Source organism: Coregonus lavaretus (genome assembly GCF_964263955.1).
Source record: "Coregonus lavaretus genome assembly, chromosome: 14".
Taxonomy (NCBI): domain Eukaryota; kingdom Metazoa; phylum Chordata; class Actinopteri; order Salmoniformes; family Salmonidae; genus Coregonus; species Coregonus lavaretus.
In genome coordinates this window covers 17,745,199-17,759,051 of record NC_140001.1, presented here as the reverse complement: position 1 = coordinate 17,759,051, position 13,853 = coordinate 17,745,199, and the positions used below count along the sequence as shown (strand labels likewise).

The 13,853-nt window shown below is 41.4% G+C and overlaps 1 protein-coding gene across 1 annotated transcript; it reads left to right on the top strand.

Moving 5' to 3' along the window:
• Positions 1 to 5,484: 5,484 nt before the first annotated feature.
• LOC311140922 (ghrelin O-acyltransferase-like) lies at positions 5,485 to 7,075 on the top strand (the record flags this gene model as incomplete). Its single annotated transcript, XM_084176194.1, has 3 exons — positions 5,485 to 5,528; positions 5,855 to 5,991; positions 6,834 to 7,075. 3 exons carry the CDS (start codon positions 5,485 to 5,487, stop codon positions 7,073 to 7,075), a joined length of 423 nt encoding a protein of 140 aa, XP_084032320.1.
• Positions 7,076 to 13,853: the final 6,778 nt, after the last annotated feature.

Sequence of the window (13,853 nt, the reverse complement as noted above, 5' to 3'; positions counted from 1 at the left end):
TCTCTGCCATCTACTTGAAACTGCTTAGTTTATACGCCTGCCCCTTGCAAAAGAACTAACCAATAGATACGAGAAAGGTCGCTGACGCGCTGACGAGCCCTAGTCAAACAGCTGCATTGAACTTTCTCACGTGCCCGCCCACCGTATAGAAAACTAATCCGCTACTTTGTAACCGGCGACCATCATCTCCCGCCAATTAACTGTCAGTGGGAGCGAAGATACGGTTATTTTGTAGCAAATAAAATGTATGTTTACGACCATAGCAAGAGCGCTCGAACCGACAGGCCAATGCAGTATGCTTGTGCAGGAAAATCGTCTAAGTCTACAGTGCAATTCCATTAGGTACAAAATGTGTGTTTTAAATCTTTATCTCAATTCTTTTATTTTCATTATTTTGTACTGTGCCCTCCTTGGGCAATATTTGCAGGGCCACCAGGAGGCATGTTTGATTATGCTGGTTGATGTAGGCTACCCTAATTATCCAGTTATTTTGAATATTTGTTGAAAGCAATATACATACAGTGGCCTGCGAAAGTATTCACCCCCCTTGGCATTTTTCCTATTTTGTTGCCTTACAACCTGGAATTAAATTAGATTTTTGGGGGGTTTGTATCATTTGATTTACACAACATGCCTACCACTTTCAAGATGCACATTTTTTTTTTTTTAAACAAACAAGAAATGAAAAAAGAAAAGAAAACTTGAGCGTGTGTATCTATTCACCCCACCAAAGTCAATACTTTGTAAAGCCACCTTTTGCAGCAATTACAGCTGCAAGTATCTTGGGGTATGTCTCTATAAGCTTGGCACATCTAGCCACTGGGAGTTTTGCCCATTCTTCAAGGCAAAAATGCTCCAGCTCCTTCAAGTTGGATGGGTTCCGCTGGTGTACAGCAATCTTTAAGTCATACCACAGATTCTCAATTGGATTGAGGTCTGGGCTTTGACTAGGCCATTCCAAGACATTTAAATGTTTCCCCTTAAACCACTCAAGTGTTGCTTTAGCGGTATGCTTAGGGTCATTGTCCTGCTGGAAGGTGAACCTCCGTCCCAGTCTCAAATTTCTGGAAGACTGAAACAGGTTTCCCTCAAGAATTTCCCTGTATTTAGCGCCATCCATCATTCCTTCAATTCTGACCAGTTTCCCAGTTCCTGCCGATGAAAAATATCCCCACAGCATGGTGTTCTCGGGGTGATGAGAGGTGTTGGGTTTGCGCCAGACATTTTCATTGATGGACAAAAAGCTCAATTGTAGTCTCATCTAACCAGAGTACCTTCTTCCATATGTTTGGGGAGTCTCCCACATGCCTTTTGGCGAACACCAAACGTGTTTGCTTCTTTTTTTCTTTAAGCAATGGCTTTTTTCTGGCCACTCTTCCGTAAAGCCCAGCTCTGTGGAGTATACGGCTTAAAGTGGTCCTATGGACAGATACTCCAATCTCCGCTGTGGAGCTTTGCAGCTCCTTCAGGGTTATCTTTGGTCTCTTTGTTGCCTCTCTGATTAATGCCCTCCTTGCCTGGTCCGTGAGTTTTGGTGGGCGGCCCTCTCTTGACAGGTTTGTTGTGGTGCCATATTCTTTCCATTTTTTAATAATGGATTTCATGGTGCTCCGTGGGATGTTCAAAGTTTCGGATATTGTTTTATAACCCAACCCTGATCTGTACTTCTCCACAACTTTGTCCCTGACCTGTTTGGAGAGCTCCTTGGTCTTCATGGTGCTGCTTGCTTAGTGGTGCCCCCCGTGTAGCTCAGTTGGTAGAGCATGGCGCTTGCAACGCCAGGGTTGTGGGTTTGATTCCCACGGGGGGCCAGTATGAAAATGTATGCACTCACTAACTGTAAGTCGCTCTGGATAAGAGCATCTGCTAAATGACTAAAAATGTAAAAAAATGGTGCCCCTTGCTTAGTGGTGTTGCAGACTCTGGGGCTTTTCAGAACAGGTGTATATATACTGAGATCATGTGACACTTAGATTGCACACAGGTGGACTTTATTTAACTAATTATGTGACTTCTGAAGGTAATTGGTTGCGCCAGATCTTATTTAGGGGCTTCATAGCAAAGGGGGTGAATACATATGCACGCACCACTTTTCCGTGATTAATCTTTTAGAATTGTTTGAAACAAGTTCTTTTTTTCATTTCACTTCACCAATTTGGACTATTTTGTGTATGTCCATTACATGAAATGCACATAAAAATCCATTGAAATTACAGGTTGTAATGCAACAAAATAGGAAAAACACCAAGGGGGATGAACACTTTTGCAAGGCACTGTAATGATGGAACTATCTTGCCTGATGGATAGTGCTTGCCATGCCATGCCAGAAATTGTTTTTAGTTTTTTTTTAGAATGGAGGTCACATTGAAGCCAAGCCTCTTACTGCCTTTTTGGCAATCTGGACCATATTCAATATTGTTGAAATCTTTGCAATAATGTTTCTGAATTAAACAATTATAAAATACTTTGAGCACAGATTAATTGAGAATGGAGGCAGTTTGCACCATAGAGATCCTATTAAATTACTAGAGGGGCTACGTCATAAACCCTCAAAGTTCCAGAATGGGGTGAAAATCTTGGTCAGGGAGAAATCCCAAACCAGTCTAATTGGAATTAATGGCATTAGAGCCATAGGTGATGCATTTCCTGCTTGTATTTATGCAGGAAAATAAAAGTATGTGATGTCTCGGAAATTATGTAAGGGAATTATAGTCAGCCTAAATATTGTCATATAATTATAAATACAGTTTATACAGGTTCTATACCAATTTTCGATATACATCAAATCAAATCAAATCAAATGTTATTGGCCACATGCGCCGAATACAACAGGTGCAGACATTACAGTGAAATGCTTACTTACAGCCCTTAACCAACAGTGCATTTATTTTAAATAAAAAAGTCAAATAAAACAACAACAAAAAAGTGTTGAGAAAAAAAGAGCAGAAGTAAAATAAAATAACAGTAGGGAGGCTATATATACAGGGGGGTACTGGTGCAGAGTCAATGTGCGGGGGCACCGGCTAGTTGAGGTAGTTGAAGTAATATGTACATAGCCTAGAATATATGTAAACAGAGCACAAATATCTCAGATGTTTTGTTCTTGGAAAGCTGTGAGTGCTATTATAATACAATATCAGTACTTGTTGCATATACAGTGAGGGAAAAAAGTATTTGATCCCCTGCTGATTTTTGACGTTTGCCCACTGACAAAGAAATGATCAGTCTATAATTTTAATGGTAGGTTTATTTGAACAGTGAGAGACAAAATAACAACAACAAAATCCAGAAAAACGCATGTCAAAAATGTTATAAATTGATTTGCATTTTAATGAGGGAAATAAGTATTTGACCCCCTCTCAATCAGAAAGATTTCTGGCTCCCAGGTGTCTTTTATACAGGTAACGAGCTGAGATTAGGAGCACACTCTTAAAGGGAGTGCTCCTAATCTCAGTTTGTTACCTGTATAAAAAACACCTGTCCACAGAAGCAATCAATCAATCAGATTCCAAACTCTCCACCATGGCCAAGACCAAAGAGCTCTCCAAGGATGTCAGGGACAAGATTGTAGACCTACACAAGGCTGGAATGGGCTACAAGACCATCGCCAAGCAGCTTGGTGAGAAAGTGACAACAGTTGGTGCGATTATTCGCAAATGGAAGAAACACAAAATAACTGTCAATCTCCCTCGGCCTGGGGCTCCATGCAAGATCTCACCTTGTGGAGTTGCAATGATCATGAGAACGGTGAGGAATCAGCCCAGAACTACACGGGAGGATCTTGTCAATGATCTCAAGGCAGCTGGGACCATAGTCACCAAGAAAACAATTGGTAACACATTACGCCGTGAAGGACTGAAATCCTGCAGCGCCTGCAAGGTCCCCCTGCTCAAGAAAGCACATATACAGGCCCATCTGAAGTTTGCCAATGAACATCTGTATGATTCAGAGGAGAACTGGGTGAAAGTGTTGTGGTCAGATGAGACCAAAATCGAGCTCTTTGGCATCAACTCAACTCGCCGTGTTTGGAGGAGGAGGAATGCTGCCTATGATCCCAAGAACACCATCCCCACCGTCAAACATGGAGGTGGAAACATTATGCTTTGGGGGTGTTTTTCTGCTAAGGGGACAGGACAACTTCACCGCATCAAAGGGACGATGGACGGGGCCATGTACCATCAAATCTTGGGTGAGAACCTCCTTCCCTCAGCCAGGGCATTGCAAATGGGTCGTGGATGGGTATTCCAGCATGACAATGACCCAAAACACACGGCCAAGGCAACAAAGGAGTGGCTCAAGAATAAGCACATTAAGGTCCTGGAGTGGCCTAGCCAGTCTCCAGACCTTAATCCCATAGAAAATCTGTGGAGGGAGCTGTAGGTTCGAGTTGCCAAACGTCAGCCTCAAAACCTTAATGACTTGGAGAAGATCTGCAAAGAGGAGTGGGACAAAATCCCTCCTGAGATGTGTGCAAACCTGGTGGCCAACTACAAGAAACGTCTGACCTCTGTGATTGCCAACAAGGGTTTTGCCACCAAGTACTAAGTCATGTTTTGCAGAGGGGTCAAATACTTATTTCCCTCATTAAAATGCAAATCAATGTATAACATTTTTGACATGCGTTTTTCTGGATTTTGTTGTTGTTATTCTGTCTCTCACTGTTCAAATAAACCTACCATTAAAATTATAGACTGATCATGTCTTTGTCAGTGGGCAAACGTACAAAATCAGCAGGGGATCAAATACTTTTTTCCCACACTGTACAACTTGTCTAAGTCCTATCATCAACTGATTTGAGCCAGTGTATGGCTGTGGATTGACTGCATTGTTTGAATGAAATGTTGGCATATTGGCAGTTAATATGAAAAACTTATGGAATCATCATTCCTGGCTAGCTAGCTAACACACACACAGTGCAGTTAAATTATTCATTCATTGTTTTACACAATATCTTATAACAGCACTGGCAAACCATGGGGTGACCAACTCCCTGACCAACATGGCTGACCTTTGGTCCATCAGAAGAAGGTTAATATCCATTCTAGAATTCTAATTTCTAATTTTATGGTTTGCACAATGGTTCTTCTCATTGCCCTGAGCAACACATTGCACAATATATTATCACTGAATATGCCCCTGCAGCTGGTAGTAAAGCTTTTCAAAACACCTTGTTGTGGGGCTGTTTTTGAAAAGATATATTGGCTCATATGAATGTGCTCATCTGTTTTTGCATTTAAATTCTAGATTACTGCCACTTATTGTGATTGTATAGAGATTCCATGGTTGCTATAGACAAACAGAAAACAAAGCGGATCTGCAGATGGCTCAAATGTACTGCTTGCTTATCAGTAAACAATGAGAATTATTTTCATGCCAGACACAGGTGGAATGTCCATCAAGACAGTCAACCCAGGAAACCATATACGGTCCCTCGATTCTCTACTCTTAACACATAGTGATGATATTTCACAGGAAGGGTTTAAAATGAAGCTGATCCAGTGGCTGTGTGAGCAGCATCCATTACTGATGTATCAATGTTTTTTAGTTCCCTTTGCTTTGTTATTCTAAGTCTTGGCTAAACAGGGATGTCTCTCTTTGACATACAAGTCTGTATGATAAATTGAAGAACAAGGCTATACTTTTCTTTGTTGACTTTGCAACAAAGGTCAGACCAATTATAATTTCCTTTAAGGATACACACTTTTTTATCCAAAGTGTTTTCCACACTTGTAAATTCCAAAGGCAGGTTCCAATAAAGACTGTCAATCAAACGGTTTATTTTTGTTCAGTGGTAGGTCAACTAAATAGAACTAAAGGAACTAAATACAGTACCTGTGAACACTGGTCTTGTCAGGTACCTTTTCTTGGCATCAGGAGGCTGTGTCCTAGTTGTTGTCACCATGGGTGTATACAGCTTGCTTCTGCTCGTCTCCACTGTGATCTTTATCCTGCTAGTGTGTTCACTAAGGCCCGGGAACGTCCATCCCATGGGTCTTTGGACTGCAGATGGGTTGGAAAACCTTCTGGCACCTGCTCATACAGTACAGAGAATACTACATCAATGAGCCCACTGATAACAGTTACAGCACTGTTCTTAATTCAGTCAAGACTTTCAAATGGATGTTAGTTTCCCACACGGAGCATACATGTGACTTAAAAATATGTGTTGTGTCTTAGTTGTCTGTGCAGTAGTTATCATGAGCAAACCTTAATCTGGACTTGGGTGGCAATGCGTTCACAAAGGAAACATAACATCAGCTCCGCAATAAGTATATTTGAAATTAAGTCATGGATTTTCCCAACCCACCAATTACATGTGGAAAATGTATCTCAAACTCAAACTGTTTTACTTAGATTTTCTGTCAGGCTTCACCTATCAGTGTCCTCCTTGATGCTGCTCACCCAGAGAGTAACCTCCATGTCAATGGACCTACAGGACCTACAGGCAGAGTGACATTAATAACCCAATCACAATGCCGGGGCCGGGTCTTTCTCCCACTCATCAGCTATGCCCTCAACTTCACTGTCTTGCTCGGCGGACCCCTGTCCTCATTTGACCAATTTGTATGTTTTGTAGAGCAGATAACCATCAGCCCTCCTCCCCAGCCTCTGGGCGTTATCTCCTACAATACCTTTCAGGTGTTATATCTGGAGTAGGCTAGGAGCTATCTCACTCGTCTCCTGAGAGACAATGCCTCCAGTTTGTCCGTCTCCAACTCCAACAATGTCCTCACTGATGTCCTCTGGATATGGGGCCTTGCTGTGGTGTTGAGGATCAGATACTACTCCCACTGGAGGATCAGTCTGAATAATGCTGCTGGGCTTGGGTTCAGGGCCAAACTGGAGCAGCCAGTCTGACGGAGATCTCTGGACCACAGAGATGTCCTGTCAGGTGTCTGAATTTGCCCGTCGGTGGAATGGTACGACAGCCACATGGCTACGTAGGCTGGTTTTCCAAATAATCAAAACTGCTCCGCTGGTAATGACGTTTGGGTTTTCAATCTGGTGGCATGGCTTACATATGGGTCAGTTTGTGGGGTTTCTTGTCTGGGCTGCAGCTGTGAGAGCAGACTAGCAGATATACAAGTACTTAAAGCCAAAGCTCACATCTACTAGGAGGATATCGGTGTGCACCTGTCTGGGTTGGGTAAATACTCAGATGGTCATGGTGTGTGTTGTTATTGCAGTCGAGCTTCGAAATACTTCCTCTTTGAGAATATTGGGTCTGACATACACTGGGGTTTTTCCTCTTCTTAATGTTCTATTTATCTTCATTTTATGACAAGATCAAGAATAATCATAACATCTGGGTTTTAAAATGTTGCTGTAAAATTATTTGATTGATGTAATTCATAGTCATTGATGTTAAAAGCACACCACTTTTACTCAACAGTGCTAATGCTTGTTTGTTTTTGTTGGAGGACTGAAGGGGAAGGTATTGTGTTCTGGCAGAGTACAAACATTGGATTATTTTGGAGCAGTTGTTATCATACTTCAGAAAGTATTCACACCCCTTGACTTTTTACACATTTTGTTATATTAAAAAGTGTGATTAAAATATATTTTTTTGTAAATGATCTACACACAGAACCTGTGGTTAGCTTTATTATGTTTATTTTTAATCCTAAATAACTACTTAGTTTTGCCGATAACAAGCATACCCATAACATGATGCAGCCAACACCATGCTTGAAAATATGAAGAGTGGTACTCAATGACATGTTGTGTTGGATTTGCCCCAAACATAACGCTTTGTATTCAGGACAAAAAGTTACATAATTTCTTTGCCACATTTTTTGCAGTGTTACTTTAGTGTCTTTTCGCAAACAGGATGCGTGTTTTGGAATATATGTATTATGTACAGGCTTCCTTCTTTTCACTTTGTTTTTTAGGTTAGTATTGTGGAGTAACTACAATGTTGTTGATCCATCCTCAGTTATCTCCTATCACAGCCATTAAACTCTATAACTGTTTTAAAATCACCATTGGACTCATAGTGAAATCTCTGAGCGGTTTCCTTCCCCTCCGGCAACTGAGTAAGGAAAGACACCTGTAGCTTTGCAGATACACCATCCAAAGCGTAATTGATAACTTCACCATGCTCAAATGGATATTCAGTGTCTGCTTTTTATTTTATTTTCACCCATCTAACATTTACATTTTTACATTTTAGTCATTTAGCAGACGCTCTTATCCAGAGCGACTTACATGAGCAATTAGGGTTAAGTGCCTTGCTCAAGGGCACATCGACAGATTTTTCACCTAGTCGGCTCGGGGATTAGAACCACCGACCTTTCGGTTACTGGCACAACGCTCTTAACCACTAAGCTACCTGCCGCCCTAACAATAAGTGCCCTTCTTTGTGAGGCATTGGAAAACCTCCTTGGTCTTTGTGGTTGAATCTGTACTTGAAATTCACTTCTCAACTGAGGGACCTTACAGATAATTGTATGTGTGGGGTACAGAGATTTGGTAGTCATTCAAAAATCATGTTAACCACTATTATTGCACACAGAGTGAGTCCATGCAACATATAATGTGACTTGTTAAGCAAATGTTTACTCCTGTACTTATTTAGGCTTGCCATAACAAAGGGGTTGAATACTTATTGACTCAATATATTTCAGCTTTTCATTTTTAATTAATTTGTAAAAATTCCACTTTGACATTATGGGGTATTGTGTGTAGATCTGTGACACAAAATCCCATTTTAAATTCAGGCTGTAACACAACAAATGTGTGGAAAAAGTCAAGGGGTGTAAATACTTTCTGAAGGCACTGTACCTTGTTGAATGCATCTACCAGCCGAGGGTCAGCAGATTGTACAAACTGATTTCATAATAATTTTATGGCTGTTGCATCTTTTTTAGGGCTGTTAGAATTATAGGGTTGATTGGTTGTTCTTGACCTTGATTTTCCTAGAAGCCAGAGAGCTTAAAGCCACACAAAGTATTGTCCAATATGAGCTTTATTGAGAGACAACACCTAATACAGTAAAGACATACAAAATAATGGGTGGTGTATTACTCACAGGAAGCTGGTGAGGGGAGGACGGCTCATAATAATGGCTGGAATGGCGTGAATGGAGTGGTATCAAACACATAGAACCATGTGTTTGATACCATTCCATTCATTCCGTTCCAGCCATTAATATGAGCCCATCTTCCCCAATGAAGGTGCCACCAGCCACCTGTGGTACTACTATATAACTAAAATGTTCTCTGCACACTCATGCATGTTCCGAGAAGTTAATTGTACTGGTAGTTCGGTAGTTCCTCATTTTGCAATAAAGTGTATTTTCTTTCTTTCCACACATTTCCACAGACTATTCCCAAGAACAAGAGCAGTCCAAGGTTTCTGATTGAAACACATTTCTTCCAGCAGTCCTCTGGTTTGTTGATGTCCAATGTGTAAATATACCCAATAAAAGCATCACAATTAGTCACATACAATGAAAATAATTGTTTGGATTCATTGTCACTAATGGGTATTGTGGATTGATTCAGTTGAGGGTTCTGAGTAAAATGTCAACATAACCATGGCCAAAAACTGAAATGTTAGCACACAGCATATCAAATATACCCCCACCTGATGTGTGAGGTGAATAGCCACAGTTGACAGTGTTGCATAGTAAGGCAGAGTCTGTTCTGCGTTGAACCCAGCCACAACCAGCCTTGACATCATGGCCACCATGAACCCACTGAGCCAAGGCTTGGTGTGCTCCTGGAACCTCAATGCTGTAGACTTGACCCCTACCCTGATGTCGTCATCTTTGTCCTGGTGACAATAGGAAGGAATGCAATGCACATATTAAACAGTTGTCATTCATAGAACAATCTAGAATATTCTCCAACAAACAGCATGAACTGAGGAAGCATCAACATTTGCAACAGCAATGTTAAATAGGCACAACATGACAGTCATAGCACAGGTGTACACCTAATACCTGATGGGCATGGATGGTGTCATAAATGAATGTCCACACCACTCCTGAGAAATACAGTGGTAGGCACACTGACCAGTCACAGGAGCCAATGACAGCTGACCAACCAAGCAGTGCTCCCCAATTGAAGGTCAGTCCTGAGGAGAAACAAGTGTTTCATTTCGTCTGTATGGCAGCTCTATTGCAAAGACCAACTCAGTGGCCTTGTGGTTAGTGTCCACCCTGAGATTGGAAGGTGGCCTTGTGGTTATTTACATTGTTATTTATTTTGCTAATTTGCACCCCAGTATCTCTATTTGCACATCATTTATGCACAGCTATCACTCCAGTGTTAATACTACATTTACATTTTAGTAATTTAGCAGACGCTCTTATCCAGAGCGACTTACAGTTAGTGCATACATTATTTTTTTTATTTTTCATACCCCCCCCCCCCGTGGGAATTGAACCCACAACCCTGGCGTTGCAAACGCCATGCTCTACCAACTGAGCTACATCCCTGCCGGCCATTCCCCTACCCTGGACGACGCTGGGCCAATTGTGCGCCACCCCATGGGTCTCCCGGTCGCGGCCGGCTACAACAGAGCCTGGATTCGAACCAGGATCTCTAGTGGCACAGCTATCCACTGCGCCACTCGGGAGACCTAAATTATAATTGTAATTATTTTGCACTATGGCCTATTTATTGCCTTACCTCCATAACTTACTACATTTGCACACACTGTATATAGATTTTCTATTGTGTTATTGACTGTACGTTTTGTTTATTCCATATGTAACTCTGTGTTGTTGTTGTTTTTATCACACTGCTTTGCTTTATCTTGGCCAGGTCGCAGTTGTAAATGAGAACTTGTTCTCAACTGGCTTACCTGGTTAAATAAAGGTGAAATAAATAAAATTAAAATAAATAAATAAAATAAAACACTTTCAAAACAACAAACTTTTCAAAACAACAAATCCGAGCTCTTCCTCGTTCCACGTTGTCGACATGATTCATGATGATGGCTGCTTGTCTAACTTGCTAGCTAAGATTTTGAAAGTATGATGTTGACATGATCAGTCCAATCAATGCTACGGTATATATAATGTGATTTGACGTAATTTTGTCTGTGGCCAATGACCTTGAGCCTTCTTGGATGGGCACTTCTAATGTAACTCTATGGCAGCACCCAAGGGGCTTGAATTTTCGATCTCCCCGTAGATTTTGCGGTGACGTAGTGTCCCCATGAGTGAAAGAACACTGAGCCAATTACGGCGCAACTAGAGAATATTACCAACCCCTACGCTCTGTATTTTCTGCTGGCTGCCCCACTACCACAGAAAGCACTGAGTTAAGCTGAAACACCTGCATTTTGGAGCTGCCTTACTCAAGAAAGCAAAAAAGAGACCATGTTTGTATGCAGCTTTACTAACTTTTTTTTTTTTACATTGTTTGCAAACTGATATGTGACACGTATTCATGGCAAAATAACATGCAAAACAGGCAACAAATATTGTTTTTTGTATTATTTTGTATTTTTTAGCTAAACATGTGGGGTCGCCACTGTATAGGTTGAATAATTCGTGTTTCAAGCTGATCCCATTCCTTCCTTGAACCCCATGTAAAGCGATGTGCTTGACAATATCTGTCTTCTTGTTTGTCTTCCTGCCAGCAGCAGACTCTGTCTCTCCACCCTCAGCCTCTCTGATGGACTGTCTCCACCTTCCACCACCGTGCGCCAAAAACTCAAAATGTGAATCTGAAGGCTGGCACCCGGAGCCTGAGCTGGTGTGGATGGAGTGTGAAGGAGTCAATCTCAAATGTGAAAACTGTTCAAGGGTGTGTAGACTTTCTTCTTGAAGGAAATAAGTTATAAATGCTTGTTGAGCTTAGTTGAACTGTTCTTTCCCATCAGAACCAAACACAGGCCTGTTTAACTGAAAACAAACACTGTATAGCCTCAAAACAAAACATGGTTAAAACTATAATTTTTATGTAATGGATGGCCAGTCCTTGCATCCGTAGCTCCTATATGTTTATGGTCAGTGCTATCAGAGATCCTTGGGACGTCCCTACCCTAAACCTAACCTTAACCCTTACCCTAACCTTAACCATTTTAAATGTCAACTTCAATGGGGTAGGGACGTCAAAAGGATACTGAATAGCACAGACCATATGTTTATCATCTGTGAGCTGTATCCATGAATTCTGTGCAGGGGACACAAGATAAGAGAGACTGGTGTGAGACACAGACAGTGGCCTGACCATAGAATTAGGAATTAGAATACTATTATGACATAGCCTGACAATAGATCACAGAAAATAGTTATTTTTCTAGGGAAATTGATCCGAGGCCTTTGCGGCCCGCGGCCCGCCAGTTGCCCATCCCTGAAATTCTGTGCATAGGTCCCTCTTCTCACAAGGAACAAATGTGCCTCAAGGACCCACAAGGTCTACCATGATGGATTTTCCGCCATTTGGAATTTTTGAAAAACACTTAAATAACCTCTCCTCCATAACCACAGGGCCGATCTGGATGAAACTTGATAATAATAATATGCCATTTAGCAGACGCTTTTATCCAAAGCGACTTACAGTCATGCGTGCATACATTTTTGTGTATGGGTGGTCCCGGGGATCGAACCCACTACCTTAGCGTTTCAAGCGCCGTGCTCTACCAGCTGAGCTACAGAGGACCACATCTAAGGATTTATGGCATCTATGGACCAAGGTCTTTCTACGCAATATTTTCCAGACTAGTATGTCAAACAACTGACTAATAAACATTAATGTGGGCGTGGTCTGGCACATACATGCATATAAATCAGACACGGATGATTGTAACCAAACTTGGTACACATGTTCCAAACTCTGTCAAGACTCAACATATGCGAGCACATTCAGATTGACCACACCGTGGCGCTACAACAGGCACATATTTATTTGTCTTGATCTGTTTGACTCAGTGTTGAAATTGAAAACCTCTGTGGTTATTGTGTTGTGCTTCCCATTTGAAGTCTGGATTGTGATTCCTATGATTTGTGTGTGGTGTCAAAATCTGACTAATTGTTGTAACTACTTATTTTGCTATTTTATTCTATTATTCAAAGGTGCTGTCAGGAGAAACACTTTCACATCCAAGGCAACAGATGGAGAGACGGAGAAGTTCGTCATAAGGTGGCTGCAGCTTTCACCAGACAGAGACAGAAAGGAGAGGACCGAACACGGCAAGGATAGGGTGGATAGACCCAGAGAGAATTAGAACATTTACATACACACATACATACATGCAAGGGATAAACACTGACGCTTTGTACATTATCTGGAAATAATGGACGACTTGGTACTGCCCAAGTTTAATAGTTCCAGATAATGTACAGAGCGGATGCATTTATCCCGCTTATACCACGGTTGCCAAACAAGCATATATTTACTGGTAAAAATGACATGTTTTCATTGAGATTTTAATTTTGATAAGTAAATTCATACTATTTCATCCTTCCACTAAACCTGGTTGTTAGTTCTATTGGTTAGGTTGCTAGAGAAGCAGACTTGTTCATACTATTTGTTTGGATTTGGCCATTACTGGCCCTAAAATGGCAGCTTCGGCTCAGTTCAGGCTGCCAGATCTGGGCCGAATGACTCTGCCCTAGTCTGTACCGTCATTCATTTCGGACTCTGGCTGCCAAACCCGGAGCAGCAGTTTTAGAACTGGGATTCCAGAATCAGGCCAGATGTGGGCCAGACCTTTGTGCTACCTGGGAAAAACTGCATGACCTTTGATCAAATTATTTTAGTAAAGTTCATGCAGTTGACATGTCGGACAATTTTTATAACCATAATGCAACACACTTTGAAAGGCTGTGACCAATGATGGTCAACAACTTGACAAAAGTGATCCACTCCAATGCGCCCAATGAGAGAAGTTTC